This window comes from Marmota monax, unplaced genomic scaffold, assembly GCF_021218885.2.
Source record: "Marmota monax isolate L192 unplaced genomic scaffold, Marmota_monax_Labrador192_F-V1.1 WCK01_AAM20220418_F8-fsc00068, whole genome shotgun sequence".
In the NCBI taxonomy this organism is placed as follows: Eukaryota; Metazoa; Chordata; class Mammalia; order Rodentia; family Sciuridae; genus Marmota; species Marmota monax.
This window is the reverse complement of record NW_026692352.1, coordinates 3,318,830-3,333,806: the sequence shown is the minus strand read 5'-3', so window position 1 is coordinate 3,333,806 and position 14,977 is coordinate 3,318,830. Positions and strand designations below refer to the sequence as shown.

General features: G+C 55.4%; 1 protein-coding gene across 3 annotated transcripts in view; it reads left to right on the top strand.

Annotated features, from left to right (window-relative positions):
• The window catches only part of Pde2a (phosphodiesterase 2A), an 88,362-nt gene that overhangs the window by 31,818 nt on the left and 41,567 nt on the right, over positions 1–14,977 (top strand). Inside the window, exon 3 of one of the 3 annotated variants that reach the window (XM_046441869.2) lies at positions 8,187–8,248. The exons of the other annotated variants lie outside the window; for them this stretch is intronic. Coding sequence (XP_046297825.1) covers positions 8,187–8,248 — 62 coding nt within the window. The remainder of the gene's footprint in view (positions 1–8,186; positions 8,249–14,977) is intronic. 3 annotated transcript variants of the gene reach the window in all.

Sequence of the window (14,977 nt, the reverse complement as noted above, 5' to 3'; positions counted from 1 at the left end):
CACTTTGACCAAAGCCTTTGTCTTGGGTTTCCTGCTGAGCAGGCGCTGGACAGGCAGGCGGCAGGCGATGTCGCAGTCCGGGAACCTTTGTTCTTTTCCTCTTAGCCTGACTTATGTTGGGGCCAGGGCTTGGAGGGGGGCGGGAAGAGGATGCACGTGTCAGCAAGGTCACTGTGTTTACTACTACCTCGCCCCGTGGTACAGAGAAGGGAGGGGCCAGTACAGATGGTGAGGCTAGGGTGTCTCTGGTAGCGCCTCTTGGTGCCCAAGCAGACTGGGCTGGGCTTGGAGTCCCGCAAGTCTGCAAACCACACTTAGTGTTGTGTGGCCCAATACCCTTTCTGGCTTATATCTCCCAGCACTCCTTCTCTATGCTCCCCTACCCTCTTCCCTTCTCTGTGTGGCTGTGACCCCCAAGGAGGGTCACTGGACTAGAATACAAACAGGAAGACTTCACTCTCTCTTTCTCTTTTATTGCCCCCCTCCCCACCGCCTAATGTCTAATGGAAGAGAAGTAGTTCCTGTCCTCATAGATACCCTTATCTGAAAAGGAAGACTTGAGTCCTGATCACACCTTTGGGGACCCTGAGTATGACGGGGGAGATCCTGGTCAGTAGAGGATCCAGGTTAGACCTCCAGCGAGGCCATGGAAAATCTTCTGGGTGGCCTCCGAACAGGTATTTGAAGGCATCAAGGTCTAGGACTCCTTAAGGTTGGAGGCACAAAGACAATTGCAGTCAGTCAGGAGAAGCCAGGGATTTAGCATTACCTTCAAGAAGTTTGTCTGAAGGGAATGGGCTTATGCTGGGCCTTGAAGGGGTGTTGGGGTGGGCAGAGAAATGCAGCCTGGGGCTGAAGAAGATTCTGATCCAACCGGCAAAAGGAGGAATCTTGAAGCCCAGAAATGCTGCATGGCTCTGAGTGGCTAATCCTGGGCCTCCAGCCTTCTCAAGCTTTCAAGTTACCTTGTCCCATCGCATTGTCTTTGACCGGAATCATTGTCATCATGGTTGTTATCATCATCATCATCACCATCACCATTATCTTTTAGGCATTTCTTTCCAACTTTCAACTCCCTCACAGATGTCTCCTTTGACAGATGCCTAAAAGCATTTATGCAGCCATGCTCTAGGCCGGGCAGGCACAGTTCTCAGTGCTGGGGTCATAGGGTTGACCAAGTTGGCCTCATGGAGCTCCCAGCTTCTGTTTGCAGCCACACTGCCACCCTTCAGGCCTTGGGCAGTTGGCTCCTCCCTTCTGATGTTTCTAGCCTAAACTGTACCCAATTCTATTGGGGCCCTAAGTTTGCACCCCATTGCAGTCTGACTCCTGCCAGAATAAGAGCTTTTCAGAGGCTGGGTCTGGGTCTCCTATCTTTGACCCCTGTGTTCTGAGCTGGGCTTGGCAAGGTCCAGGAGCTCCTTTCTGTTATCAGATGTCCATAGTCCTCTGTATAATTGGCAATTGTCCAGCTGCCACTTAGGGAAACTGAGGCACAGACTTAAGGCAGCATCCTCATAAGACCCTCTTTTTACCAGCATTCCCAGAGACCAAGAGAGGTCAGGTGACTGGACCAGGGCTCACAGAGAGGTGGCAGGGCTGCTACCATTATCCAACTCTTCTGGCTGCCTGGCTGGGCTCTGGCCCCAGCACCATGCTGCTCTCTGGCTGGCCTCAGTGCTGCCTGTGGCGGGTAAATTATTATTAATGACCCCCCTGGCAAAGAGACAGGAAACGCTTCCCAGCCACAGCTGGGGAGCTGCTCCCTGCCAGCCCGACATCCATACCCGCTCTGACCCTGGTGTCGGCCCTGATACTATCTCCATTCCTCCTCGGCCCTCCTTTGCTGCTCCTGTCCATCAATCTGCCACCTCCCTGACCTTGGTCTCCAGGGGTTAAGGACAAGAAAAGGCAGGACTTTCTTTTCCACATCCCTGTCACTCTCCACTTTCTCCAACCTGACTCATTATCTGCTTTCCTGCCCCAAAGGAATCAGAAGCAGCACCTCCTCCAGGAAACCTTCCCTGAACACGTGGCCAGTCCTCCAGGTGCTGCTAGTATAGGCCCCCGGGGCACTGAATTGCCCTCATTGCAGACTCTCTTCTCACTCAGCTTGCTTTGGTGGCTCTAAGGCTGGCCTATCCCCAGTCGCTGCCTTAGGACTGACCCATGGAAGATGTCCCCAGTGCCTCCTCTAGGAAGACTCCAGCCCAGCTCAGGAATCTCACCTCATCTAAGCACCCCTGCCCCACTGGTCCAAGCTGCACACAGTGTACCACCAGTCCTTCATAGGTGGATATTAGTGAGCATCTAGTACGTGTCCAACCGGGACAGTGGGTAAATATGAGCAAGATACGGGCCTTAAAGTCCTCTATACCTTCCCCCAAGCCTGAGTCATGAGCCTAGGCAGGTAGCTCAGACTGGGTGCCATGGATGAGTTGGGGTGGGAGCAGGGATGAAGGCTGATGCTGGTAGCACGTGTAGTGAGGACAATGATGGAGATAAACTCAGGGGCCATAGTGGGACATAGCCTAGGCCTCTAATTCAGCCCAGAGCAGGAAGGGAAGAGTAAGTTGGGGTGCTTCTGAGAGAGGAGACAAATCTAAACTGGGAGCTAAGGGATGAGTCAGGAGAAATTTCTAGACAAAGAGAAAAGGAGATTATTACTGTGATGGCTTGCTGGTGGCAGACAAACCGAAGAAAGCATGTGTTCCTTGGTGCTACGGTTCTGGGGTGGAGCTGGGTCTTGGACTGCTAAGGCGGGGCAGGGTGGGGAGGGGAATGTGTGAAGCATCAAGAGGCAAGGGCTAGTGAGGCTGGTGAGGCTGGCATGGACCAAATTGTGCAGGACTTATAACCCATGCTAAAGATGCAAGATGTTTCCCCCCAGAGGGAAATGACATTGGGGGAGGGGTTAAAAGAAGGGAGCTGCCCATCAGGCCTGTGTGTGAGGAGCTCCCTGGACCATGGGTTAGAGGCTGAGGTGAGGCTGGTGTGGCCTAGGCAAGGGGTGGTGAGGCCTGGTCAGGGAAGGAGCTGAGGGGTGGGGGGGAAGGGAGGGGACTGAATGCTAAGAGACAGGTGGGAGCTGTTGCAGAGGTGGAAGGTCAGGGAACAGAGTGCCTGTGCCTCAGATCTGCGTGGGCTCTGGGCAGCCTCTGAGAGGTGTGGGAGGGAAGCCAGGGCCTGTCCCTCTAAGGGCTTAAAGATGTCCTGAAGGCCTCCCAGGAGGTCATAAGCTTTGAGGCTAAGTTGGCTCTGGACCCTGCTCAGAGCTTCTGTGCCCTTACCTGTGCTCCTGGGGAACTTGGATCTGCCCTAGGTAAAGAGTGTTCAGAACTCAAAAATTAAAACAATCTGTGAAATGTAATAATACAATTCAAATCCAAAAATGTATAAGGATATTCCAAAAATGAGTAGAAATGTAAATTTATGAAAATGCCAAACACATGATCCCTCCTAATGTAAATCGTGAGCCTCAGCTGCTTCCCTGGACTTTGGATCTGGCTCCCTTGAAGTTGCTGCCTCTGCTGTGGCACCCCTTGGGCCAGGGCCTTGGTGTTCAGCTCTAGGCAGAGGAGCCTTCAGGGCCCCTCCTCTGAGGACCCTGCCCTCTCCCTCCTGCTAGTGGCTTCAAGGGACAGGCATTTTGCTTTTCTTGTTCCTTACCCTGAGAGAATTGGTCCTGTGCTCCCCCATCCATGGTTATCTCTATATGGGTGCCCTGGGGCAGGGGCAGGATGAATCAGGTGGGGAGTCTGAAGCAAGAGCAAGGGGAAGTGAGCGAGGCTGAAAGGGGAAGTGAGGGAGTGAGAAGCAGCATCACTCACACAAATGCTGGAATTTCAAAATTTGCAAGTTGCAAATTTCTGGATCACCTCCCCAGCCCAGCACGCTGAGGGCCCATCTTGCAATTTCAGAGTTGGGCACTGCTTGGCTTCTCGCTCTCTGGTGATCTTGCACAAGAACACTTTTTGTGCTACATTTTCTCAAATGTAAAAGGAGGAAGTTGGGGGTTAGTAGCTCCAAGGGCCGCCTGAGCTCTGGCTCTAGATATAGGGTGTATGATTTGAGAATCTGGGCTTGTGGGTTTGGGGCTGTCTCTGGGAGGATGCTAGCCTGCAGTGACTCTCAGCTCCCAGCCAGGGATGGGTGGGTGTGTGGTTGTGTGATTCCAACATTTTGTGACTTTAAGATGCTGAGACTCTGGGAGCTAAAGATGCGGACATTCTGTGCATCCAGGATTCTAGGATTTGATGATTTGATGATTCAATGATTCTAAATGGGGCTGCTGGGAAGAGCTGCAGCCACCTGCCTTGTTAATGTCAATGTTCAGTTATTAAATACATAATAAGAAGCAATGGAGACGGATATCTTGGGATGGTGGTGCCCCTCGGCCCACCCCAGTGAGGGAGGGGAGGGTGGCATGCTGGCATTAGAGGATACTGGAGACCCTTTCAACCTGGTCATAAAAGCTCTCTCCCATCACAACAGAACTGGTGCGTGTGCATGCGGGAGATCTGCCATGCCCTAAGCTTACAGGGTTGGAGTCATTCCTGTCATCCCCCTGCCTCCATTCCGCAACCATTTCAGCCTATGGCAGAAAGGAGCATCTTTCCTCCCAGCCCCCAAAGTCTCTGGGCAGAAATGTGGACAGAAATGTGGAAGGAGAGGCTGGCTCACCCCCCTTCTACAGCAGCTGGGCCTGAGGGGAAAACAGGACATGAGCACTTCCTGGACACAGGCGTGGAGACACACGAACCCCTGCGCGTCAGGGCCCTAGCACCAAGGGCTTAGATAGGGCAGCTGCCAGTTGCCTGCATATAGGCGGAAGAGGGAAGACTCTGCTCTCGCCCTGAGGATCAGAGGGTCTGGAAGAGCTGGTGGGTCCCTATTTGTGTCATAGGCCCACTGCCGAGCTTAGCCTAGCCCAGGGCTAGCCCAGTTGTCCAGTATCTAACTGCCACTTCCTGTTCCTCAGGACCCAGGTGGGAACTGGGGAGGGGAGAATTTCGGCCTTCTAGAAGCCGATGGCACACATCTGAAGGCTTCCCTAGGGCACACTGTGCAGTCCAAAAAAGGTGGAGGGGGGGCTTCCTGATTTGTAGGGTTCTCCTTGTTACTCCCAGCCTCCCCCTTTCCCCCGGGACACCTGAGGAGCAGGAGTGGAGGAGACCCAGGTTTGCAGGGTGGAGTCTCTGTCTTGTCACCCCTTCATGTTTCTCCTACCACTGGCTCGAAAGCAGGTGGGGTGGGGACAGCTGCTCCCTGTCATCTACAAGGCTCCATTGTCTCTCATCTCCTGACTTGGTGTCAGGATAGGGTTTCCAGCTGCCATACCCACAGCATGCCTCCCGGGGCTCTCCTCTCCCCACTCTGCTACCCTCTTTCTCCTGCTGTCCCATCCTCCCTTTCATCTCCGCCTGCCCCGGGCTCCCTCCCAATCCCTGTAAGTCTTCATCTCTGGCTCTCTGGGAGTTTAAGTCTTTCTTGAAAGATGGTTGGACTTGGAAGGGCCTGAGGAGATCACCAAGTCCCAGCTTTTCTTCAGATAAGGAAACTAGCTCAGAGAGGGGAAGGTCCTGTCCCAAGTCACAGTAGGTTGTGGCAGAGCTCAATTCTGTGCTCCTTCCACTTCTGGGTCACACATGCACCCTGCCCATAGTATCAGGTGTCCAGGTTTTGAAGACTGACAGTGCCAGGACCAGTGGGGGTGCTGAGCATGCAGATACCTCCCAAGGTGCAGTGGGATTCTCTCCCCAGCCCTCCCCCACAGCCCCAAGTTGCTCTTCCTTTCTCTTTTTTTTACCCAGACTCCTCCTTCTCTATGGTTCCTGCTGCCTGGCTGACCTCTACCTTGGGCAGCTCCTGGCCTTGGGACTGGGATCAGAGCACAGGCCTCCATGACTAGGATGGCACCCATGCACACAGACACACAGACACATGGCAAAGTATATACAAATCCCAGATGAAAACCCAATTGCAGTTAGGAGGCCACACCCTGGAACCCAGCATCCTCTTCTTCCTGTGAGGCCTTCTCTAGGAAGCCCCCCAGGACTCCCACAGACCGTCTCCATCCCACTATCTCCTTTGTGACAGCTGAGCTCTAAGAGCCTTGGTTCCTTCTCCTGAGGGCAGGGCTGATCCTCCCCTTCAGTCCTGGGGCCCCTCCTTCAGTGTCTCCAGGAGGGGCTCAGCTTCCTGTGACTGGGTGGGGAGAGCCCTGAAGTCCCTAGAGGATGGTGGGACAATGGGGAGGCCGTGACAGATGAGACATTGAGTCTTTCCCAAAGGAGGCTCCACCCTCCTCCGATCTCCCTGCCTGGTATCTGGGGTTGGGGGTCCCTTTGCACTGGGGTTCTGATCTGAGCCCACAGCGCAGAGGTTTGGAAATCAGAAGCCCTGATACTCTCATAGCAGTTCCCTAACTGGACACTTTGGAGCCCAGGTCCCCAGAGCACCTGCTGAAGAGTCCTGGGGCATTTGGAGGCAGGGTGTGAGCTGGGCTTCTCTGGCTTCCCTGGAGGGAAGTAGGAGAGTGGCCAGCACTGAGGCTGGGTGGGGCACGAATGCCAGGCTGATGCCTCTCCTGCTCTCCACTTTCTCCACAAGAAGTCAGGTGAGGATGGCAGGCAGGGCCTGCAGCTGGCCCCTGGGCACTGCCTGTGCTGGGAGCAGCAGGAAGCCTGCGGGGGAGGCCGTGGATCAACTGCAACCTGCCCTGCCTCCTCTCCGGGGAGGGGAGGGCTGTCCAGGGCAGCGCAGTGGGTAGACCATTGGGAAGAAAAGGCTCACGCTTTGTGGACAAAAGGGACGCCCTTGGGGTCAGCTGGTTATCTGGGCCCTCGTCATTTCCTCCACTGGATACAGCTGGGTTAGCGGGGTCATCGCACAGAGGGAAGGAATGGGCCAGAGCCAATGACTACCAGGCCCTGTGGTCGTCAGGCACATGAGAGACCTCGTCAAGCCCTGGGCTGCAGTCAGTCCCCTGCAGAGGTCCAGCCACATGGCCACAGTCACCCTGGAAGATGGCCACTCCTCGACCATTAGCTCCCCCATAGCCACACAGTGACCCTGCTTAGCTGTCCCCCTAGGACTCAGGGATATGTGAGACAGCCAGATACCCTGCCACAGCCAATGCACATGCATCCACACACCAGGTGCAGCTACTTCCACCCCTACAGCCACTCAAGGAGAGCCATAGATTCCAGCAGCCATGGACAGGTGTTCAGGGCCTGGTCGAGAAGAGGGGGACACGAGGCAGGGAACTCAGAAACCCCTTCCCCAGGCCAGACTGTGCCCTCCCCCCAGCTCACTGAGTGCCTGAGGCTGTTTATTTCCTAACGGGGATGGGTGTCTCATCCCCCTCCCCCCTCCCTGTCCCCACCACACGCTTCCCAAGCTGCCAAATCAAATCAGCCCCTGCACCCGCGCCAGGCTGGCATGGCGGCCAGCAGCTGACGGGAATGAAGCCAGGCTCAGAATATCCCGCCGCCTGTCCGATGCTGGGCACGCTTGCTGGTGGGGGCAGGGAGGGGCAGGAGCCTGCACACAGCCCCTGGGCAGTGACTGTCAGAGAAACTTAAGAGTTTCTGGAAGCTGCTTGGGTGGTGGGCTTCAGAGAAAGAGAAAGTGGGTCCCTGTGTGTCTGCCAAGGCCTGTGGCAGCATCTCCACTGCCAGCCTTCAAGGAGCTATGGAAGTGATGCGGGTGGGACAGGGGGTGGGGCTCTTAATAGGAGCCCAGAGGACTCCGTTTCAGGCACTAGGGGTGGCGGATGCCACTTGAAATCGCATTCATTTGGGGTTTGCAGCACCTCTGGGCTGAAAGCCCCTTGATTGCCTGTGAACCAAATGTCCAACCCACTGTGGAACCTCAGAGACCGTGCAAGGAGGACATAGATCCTGTTTCATAGATAGAGAAGCTAAGGCTCAGAGAGGGCTGGGGGAGTTCCCTGGAGAGATGTGGAGGGGACTCAGGAGGGGTTAGGATGTGGTCATTTCCACTCCTTGGGAGTGCTAGGCAGAAAGAAAAATCATGGCTCTATTCTCAGAGTCAAGAAGAAGAGAGTACAGGAGAGCCAGAGAGAGCGGAGGAGGCTACCTGTGGGCTTGCTGGGAGGGCAGGCTGGGGAGAAGGGGAAATGGCCTGGCAGGCCTCAGCCCCTGGCCTTCTTGTCTCTGCAGCCAGCCAGGACCCCCTTGCACAGGAGCCAGAGCCCCCAGGGAGTAGAGACGACCGACTGGAGGTGAGAGCTCAGTGGAGGGAGGAAGGGGTGGGCTTGGGGGGTTGGGGGCGCAGGCTAGAGGGCAGTCTGAGAACTGCCCCTGCCCCTGGGAGGACTGGGAGGCTGGAGCCACATCCCAGTCCCAGCCCCAGCCCCTCTACCTCACACCAAGACTATCTCCCCCCACTTTCTATATACTCAGCCTGGGGTTCCCCGTCTCTGAGGAATCCTCCTTCCCTCAACTAACCTGGGAATCATTTCACATCCCTCCCTCGCTGTGGCTTCTCTGCCCTGAGCATGTCCTGAGCTCCTCTCTTCTCCATTCCTCCTGCTGCTGGGTCCTGTCCCATCAGCTCCCCTGGACTCACAGGTGGCCTGCTTTCAATTACTCCATCTTTATGTGGGTGCCAGAGGATCCTTCTAATACAAAAACCTTACTTGTCATTCTCCTGCTCACAGATTCTCAGTGCTCCCACCAGGACCCCTCAGAAGCCCCAGTTTGGCCACAGTCCCCCTAAAGGACTCCTGCCTCCCCCAAACCACTGATGCTTGTCCCTTCCCTTCCTTGGCCTACTAAATCCGTCTGGGCTCCGCTCTAGCCTCCCTCCTCTGGGACATCCTCCCTGCCCCTCCATCACCTCCAGACCCAGCTGGCTCATGCTCCCTCCTCTGAGCTCTCCTGCCTGGCAGTCGGATGCTAGGGTATTCTGCTGTCTGTTGCCCACTATGTGTGCCACTAGCACCCTGTTTCCTCCATTACATGACTCCATGTGTGTGTGTGTGCTTATCTTCTCTGCACTGTGAGCTTCTTGAACCTGGGCACTGTGCCTTTTTCATTCCTGAGTCCCCACTGTCTCCGTGGGTGCCTGCTACAGGGCTTGGTCAGTGTATTTCCACTGATAGGAGAAGCGGCTGCTCCAGCCCCTGACCATGACTTTAGGGTACCTTAAAGAAAACTTTCATGTTCAATGAAGAACAAAAATGTGTGTGTGCGTGTGTGCGTGTGTGCGCGCGCGCGCGCGCCTGAATGCTGGGCGAGAGAGAATGAGTCCAGAGTCAGCTCACATGCCCCAGGGCCAGCTCAGAGGAGAAGGAAGCTGTGGCCTATGTGTCAGCCTCCTCTGATCTGGGTGCATTAGATACTCTTGTCTAATCTCACCAAACCCCTAGGAGGTAGGGACTGCTATTGTTTCTCTTTTAGTTTGGGGAAACTGAGACCCAGGGGATGTCCTGAATGAGTCAGAAAATTGCTGAGAGAGGGGAGATGCCCACCCACTCCCTGCCCTCAGGTAAGGTGGGAGGGAGATGCAGCACAGTGTCTGGAGCTGGAGGGGTTCAGCAGGGGTTCCCTGCTGTCGCATGGGGCCAGGGCTAAGAATGTCCCTCCCTGTGGGCCTGAGCCCTGCAGCTGGGAGCTGGTGAAGGGAGACTGGGGAGGGCCTGGAGAGTCATTATTAATTTATTTATTGCTATGGCATTCCCCATGGGGCGGGAGCTCCCCCCAGAGCTGGGACAGATGGTGTTCCTGGGAGCCGGCAGAGTCTCAGCAGCCTCGGCCAACTGCCAGGGAAGGCTGGATTTGTCATCTACCCAGGAAGCCACTAGGGGAGGGGGATTTGGAGAAGCTGAGACCCTCCTGGGCGATGAGGGCTGGGTCCCATGGGAAGGAGCCTGGCTCCAGTCTCCTTGCCTGTGCCTCTGTGCAGGGACTTTCTGCTGCTGCTACTGGCCTGCTCTAGTGAGTTCTGACTCCTCCCTACTTCACCAACCTCATGGTCTCCAAGAGGCCTCCCTGGATCAGCCCATTTGCTCCCATCCCTGTATTCTCTCTCTGATTCTCCTTTATTCCTATTGCCTCCTGCCTCTGAATCCTAGGCCAAGAGCACATCAGCTCTTGGCTTTGTCCTGCCCCCAACTCCATAGCCGTCCCACAGATGGTCAGTGCTGCCTGGCCTCCTGGCAGGGCCTGCTTTGTTTCTGGGTCTGTCAGCACCCCCACCCTGAGTGCCCAGGCTCATGCTCAGCCCTGCTGGAAAAGAGGCAGGATGCCCTTGTGGATTCCCCAGCACAGAAAGGACAGGCCTGGAGAGAGTGGGGACCTGAGAGTATTGCTCAGATTATAGAACAGCTGGAGGGAAAAGAGAGGGTAGGGGGAGCATGCTGAGGACCCTCCTGTCACATGGAGGCTGGAGAGATAGATGGCCTCATAGAGTGGACAGACCATGAGTTTGGTAAGTGTGGGTTCAAGTCCCAGTTTCCCCACTTCCCAAGTGGGTGGATCCGCACTTGGCCAGCCCAAGCATTAGCCTTCTCACCTGCAAACAGGGATGAGATCCTCTGTTGTTACTGGGCAGATCACTGTTACTGGGCCTTGTACACAGAGCTGCTGGGAGAAGTTATAATAAGTGAGTGTGACTGTCTGGCCCAGTGTGATCTACAGCAGGTCCTCTGAGAGAGCTGCCCTCCCCTTGCTCCCCATCAGGGTAAGATCCTTGGAGCCAGGACTGGGCTGCAACCCCGGGAGACAGGGCATGCTGTGGGGCTGGGCTGAGGCTAGTGGATGTTCAACGGGCATGGCACATTCTCCTGGCATTTGCTGGGTGGCAGCCAGAGGAGCAGAGATACTGGCACCCATCCTCACCCAGTGGGTTTGGGTTCAGCACGTCCTCTTGGGATGGCTCTCTGGCTCCTGGCCAGCTGGCTGACTTGGAGGAGGGGCCCTTCCAGCTAAGCCTGGGATCCTGAGGGAGAATCCTCTGCATCGTTGCTGTCTCTGGAGGTTTGGGCTGAGACAGTTCAAGTTGGTGAGCCGGGAGCATTGCATGGATGTCCTTTCTGTACTGGATCTCAGGCCCAGACGGGTCTTGGGAGCCCTGGGATGAGGGTTGGGTAGTGGACAAGGACAAAGTCCCAAATGTAGGGAGCAGCACTGCTTTTCTATTGCTGCTCTTAGGATAAGTAACAACCACATCCCTTGGCATTGTTCTCTCCACCTGCTGGGCCCCTCATGTCCACTCCTTGCCCCCAGACAGCCAGTGCTTTGGCCACAGGGCCATGCTCACTCCCCAGCACATGCCAGTTCTTCTGACTCCTCTGTCCTGAGCAACCTTTCCTTGTTCTCCACTCACGCTTTTCAAGGGCCAGATTAGATGTTACCTCCACTGTGAGGTCCTCTCAGACGGCTCCTTCCACATCAGGCTGAGTCCGTTTGCACCGTGTTCTGAACCTCACAGCTCCCAAGTTTCCCTGGGGTTACCTCAGGTAACTTGTTACCCCACGTGGTTATGGGGGTTATATATTCTTTCCCATTTGATTATAAACACCTCAGTCTCCTTTATCTCACATGGGGTCTGACACAGGCCTAGTATACAGTAAGTGCTCAATAAAGACCTCTTGAATGAATGAGAATGGCTGTGAGTAGGGTTGGAATAGTTTGAAGAAGGGGGCTCAGTTGTCGGGTTGGGGCAGTCTTGGAAACTTTGTGGAGGAGGTAGCCTTAGGACTGTGAAGGAGGGAGAGGGTCAAAGCCATGGATCAGTGAGGCCCAAGATTGCCTGGGCAGGGGCTGGGGATATAGCTCAGTTGGTAGAGTGCTTGCCTTGCATGCACAAGGCCCTGGTTCAATCCCCAGCACCACAAAAAAAAAAAAAAAAAAAGAAGAAGAAGAAGAAGAAGAAGAAGAAAAAGATTTCCTGGGCAATCAGAGAGGTCAATGTGGTCAGCTTCGGACAGGACCAGCTAGGGGCAGCAAGGACCAGCACCGGACTGGGAACAGAGAGAAGAATCTAGAACAAAGACTTGGCCCCAGAGGTGCCTACAGGAGGAAGGCACAGTGCTGAGAAAGGAGCTCCCGGGGCTGGGGTTGTGGCTCAGTGGTAGAGCTCTCGCCTGGTATGCATGAGGCACTGATCCTCAGCACCACATAAATATAAAGATATTGTGTCCACCTAAAACTAAAAAAATAAATATTAATAAAAAAAGAAAGGAGTTCCCAAAACCTCTGCCTGAGTTGTAGCCTGAGGAAGGCTTGGCCTTTGGGTCAGGAGTGAGACTGAGGCCACCAGTGAGTGGGCCTGGGTGGTGGGGTAGCAGTAGGTGAAGTGGAGAAAGGCTTCTCGACCTGTGCATGGGTGGGTGAGCAGGATGCTGCTGTGGTCTCCATGGGAGAAGGCTCTGCGTGTCAGTGGGGCATAGGCTCCCAGGCAGAGAGCACTGTGTAAGTCAGGAAGGGCCACTGCAGGTGGCACTTTTCAGGCCATAGTTTAAAATTCTTGAGTGAATGCTCCTGGCTGCCAGCTGTGCCTGCCTCTCCTGGATTCCGCACATCAGTAGCAAGTGGCCTTGATGATGCTCTGTGGCCTCAAGGGAGCTGCCGCCAACAAGTTGGCCATAGCATCTGGCATCCTTGGGAGCCCTGAGGTCCTGCCATCTGTCTGGGCCCACCTGTCAGGCTGCACAGGCCCAGGGTGTGCAGGGACGTGCGGCTGGGGGGCAGGGTAGTCTCAGCTGCCACTCTAGCCTGTCTGTCTGTCTGCCTATCCATCTGTCTACACCCCTGACTGACTGAGGACAAGGAGAGACGGTGTCATGGGGTCTTGCCATCCGCCTAGTCTCAAGGGGGAGGCAGTAAGCTCGGGGACTTACATGAGAGCAAACACAATCTGAGCCAGGCTGTGGGCAGGGCTAGGCCCAGGGACAGCAGCCTCTCTAGAGCCTGCAGCAGAACTCAGAGGGAGGCAAGGACCCACTCAGAGGTGCACAGCAGGTCTGAGGCAGTACCAGACCAGAGCTGTGGCCCAGAGATGAGGTTCCTCTAGTGGGCCCCTCCCCCACTGTCCTGCCTGGCCCTTGGCTGTAAACACAGAGAGAACAAGTTCCGTTTCCCGGGAAATATTTATCTCAGGCCGTGTGGGGAGCGTGTGCACTGGCCTCCTCCTGTCCTTCCTGCGGGCCGACTAGGGCAGGAGGTGAGGGCCCTTGGCAGCTGAGGAGCCTTGGCAGCCCTGGAGGCTATCTGTGGGGCCACCAGCAAGGCCAGGGAGGGGCATTCCCTGAGGACCCTGCAGGGGAGGCTGCCTCTGACTGCTGCTGGCTGGGGAAGGAAACCTGTTTTCTCCAAACCCCACAAACGACCTCCCACTCTCTCATGTTCCTCTGCCTAGCCCTGTCTCCTCCAGGTACCCTTCTCCAAGACTTTGCTCCCGTCTGGTGCTCCCACCTGGGATGACTTTCCTCCTCTTCCTCAGCTGTCAAGGGCTTCCTCTGGGGTGACTCCCTGCTCTCACTCTCTACCCCTTTGTCCTCCATCCACCTCCCACCTTCCCCTCCTCAGGCTTCAGCTTCAGGCTGCATCCCTGCTGGTCTTGTTCAAAGTTGTTCCGGGCAGGGTAGGCAGCTTCTCTCAGCTTCCCTCTTGGCAAGCGCAGGCCTGGGCATTCTGAGACTAGGGCAAGGCCCACAGGTCCCCCTCCTCTGCCCATCTCACTGTGACCAGCATGAGCCTGGGCACTTGGTGGGTCAAATGGGGGATGATGGAAAATCCCTTTAGTCCCACCAGGATTGGTCCTGAGGCAGAGGCGGCCGGGGTTCCTGCTGGCCCTCTCCTGGGCTTTGGACTGTGTATCCCAGACGAGACCAGGCCAGAATGGGCCCTGACAACAGGAAATCCTTGAAGGAACAAGCAGGAGCTGAGGACTCTGAGCACAACAACAGGAAACAGGCTTGACACAGGGCAGCAGCTCTGTGACCGTGCCCAGCAGGGGCGGAGGGACCCAGGGTGACGCTGAGGGTGACACTGAGACACTGACTGTGGGACAGTGGGTATTCTATTGAGTGTGTGACACTGAGCTTGTGACATGTGATATCAAGTATGTGACCATGACCTGGGATGCTGTGTGAAGATGGGTTAGTCATTGAATATGTGACCTGGGTGTGTGGCACTCTGTGATGGCCAATGTGGGAGACAGTGGGTGTGCCACCAAGTGTGTGTCACTGGGGGTGATGATGGATGCATGAAGGGTGTGACATCATGAGAATCAAATGCCATGTGCAGTACCAGATGTGGCTTCAGTGTGGGGCTGGAGTGTCTGACACTGAATGGTGAGATTGAGCGCCACCCAAGGATATGATACAGTGGGACTGGGTGTGCAAACATGGTGTGACAACTGAGTGAAAATGAGTGTGTGATGCACATGGCCCCAAACCTGACACTGCATGTGTGAGGGTTGTGACCATGTGAAGTGTAACACGCAATGCCATGTGTGACAGTGTTGTGGGAAGACACTGATAGGTTCAGGCGGAGAAGCAGCGTGGTCTGAGAGATGGTGTTGAACGGCGGCTCTGGCTGATGAGTATGGGGGGACAAGTCAGGGAACAGTGGGGAGGCCATCAGGTCCTTTAGAGTCTCCTCAGAAATGGCCAAGCTTTATAGATGTTTGTCAGGTAGAAATGACCAGACTTGCTGATGACCAAGAAGGTGAACAAGAACGACAAACTGAGGACGAACAATTCCCAGGTTTTTGATTTGAAAAACCAGGTGACGGAATATGGAGAGGAGCAAAGACGGGGATGATCAGGGGGTTAGTGGGGACAGGGGGGAAGGAGGCAGAAATGGAGAGGCCTGCTTTGGACGTGTTAAGTCAAACATGCAGATGAAGCTGTCCAGTGGGCAGCAGGGGCCAGGCTGGCCGTATATTTAGGAGTCCATAGGGGTGGGTAGTGTTAATCTGTGGATCTGGCTGGGATGATCTA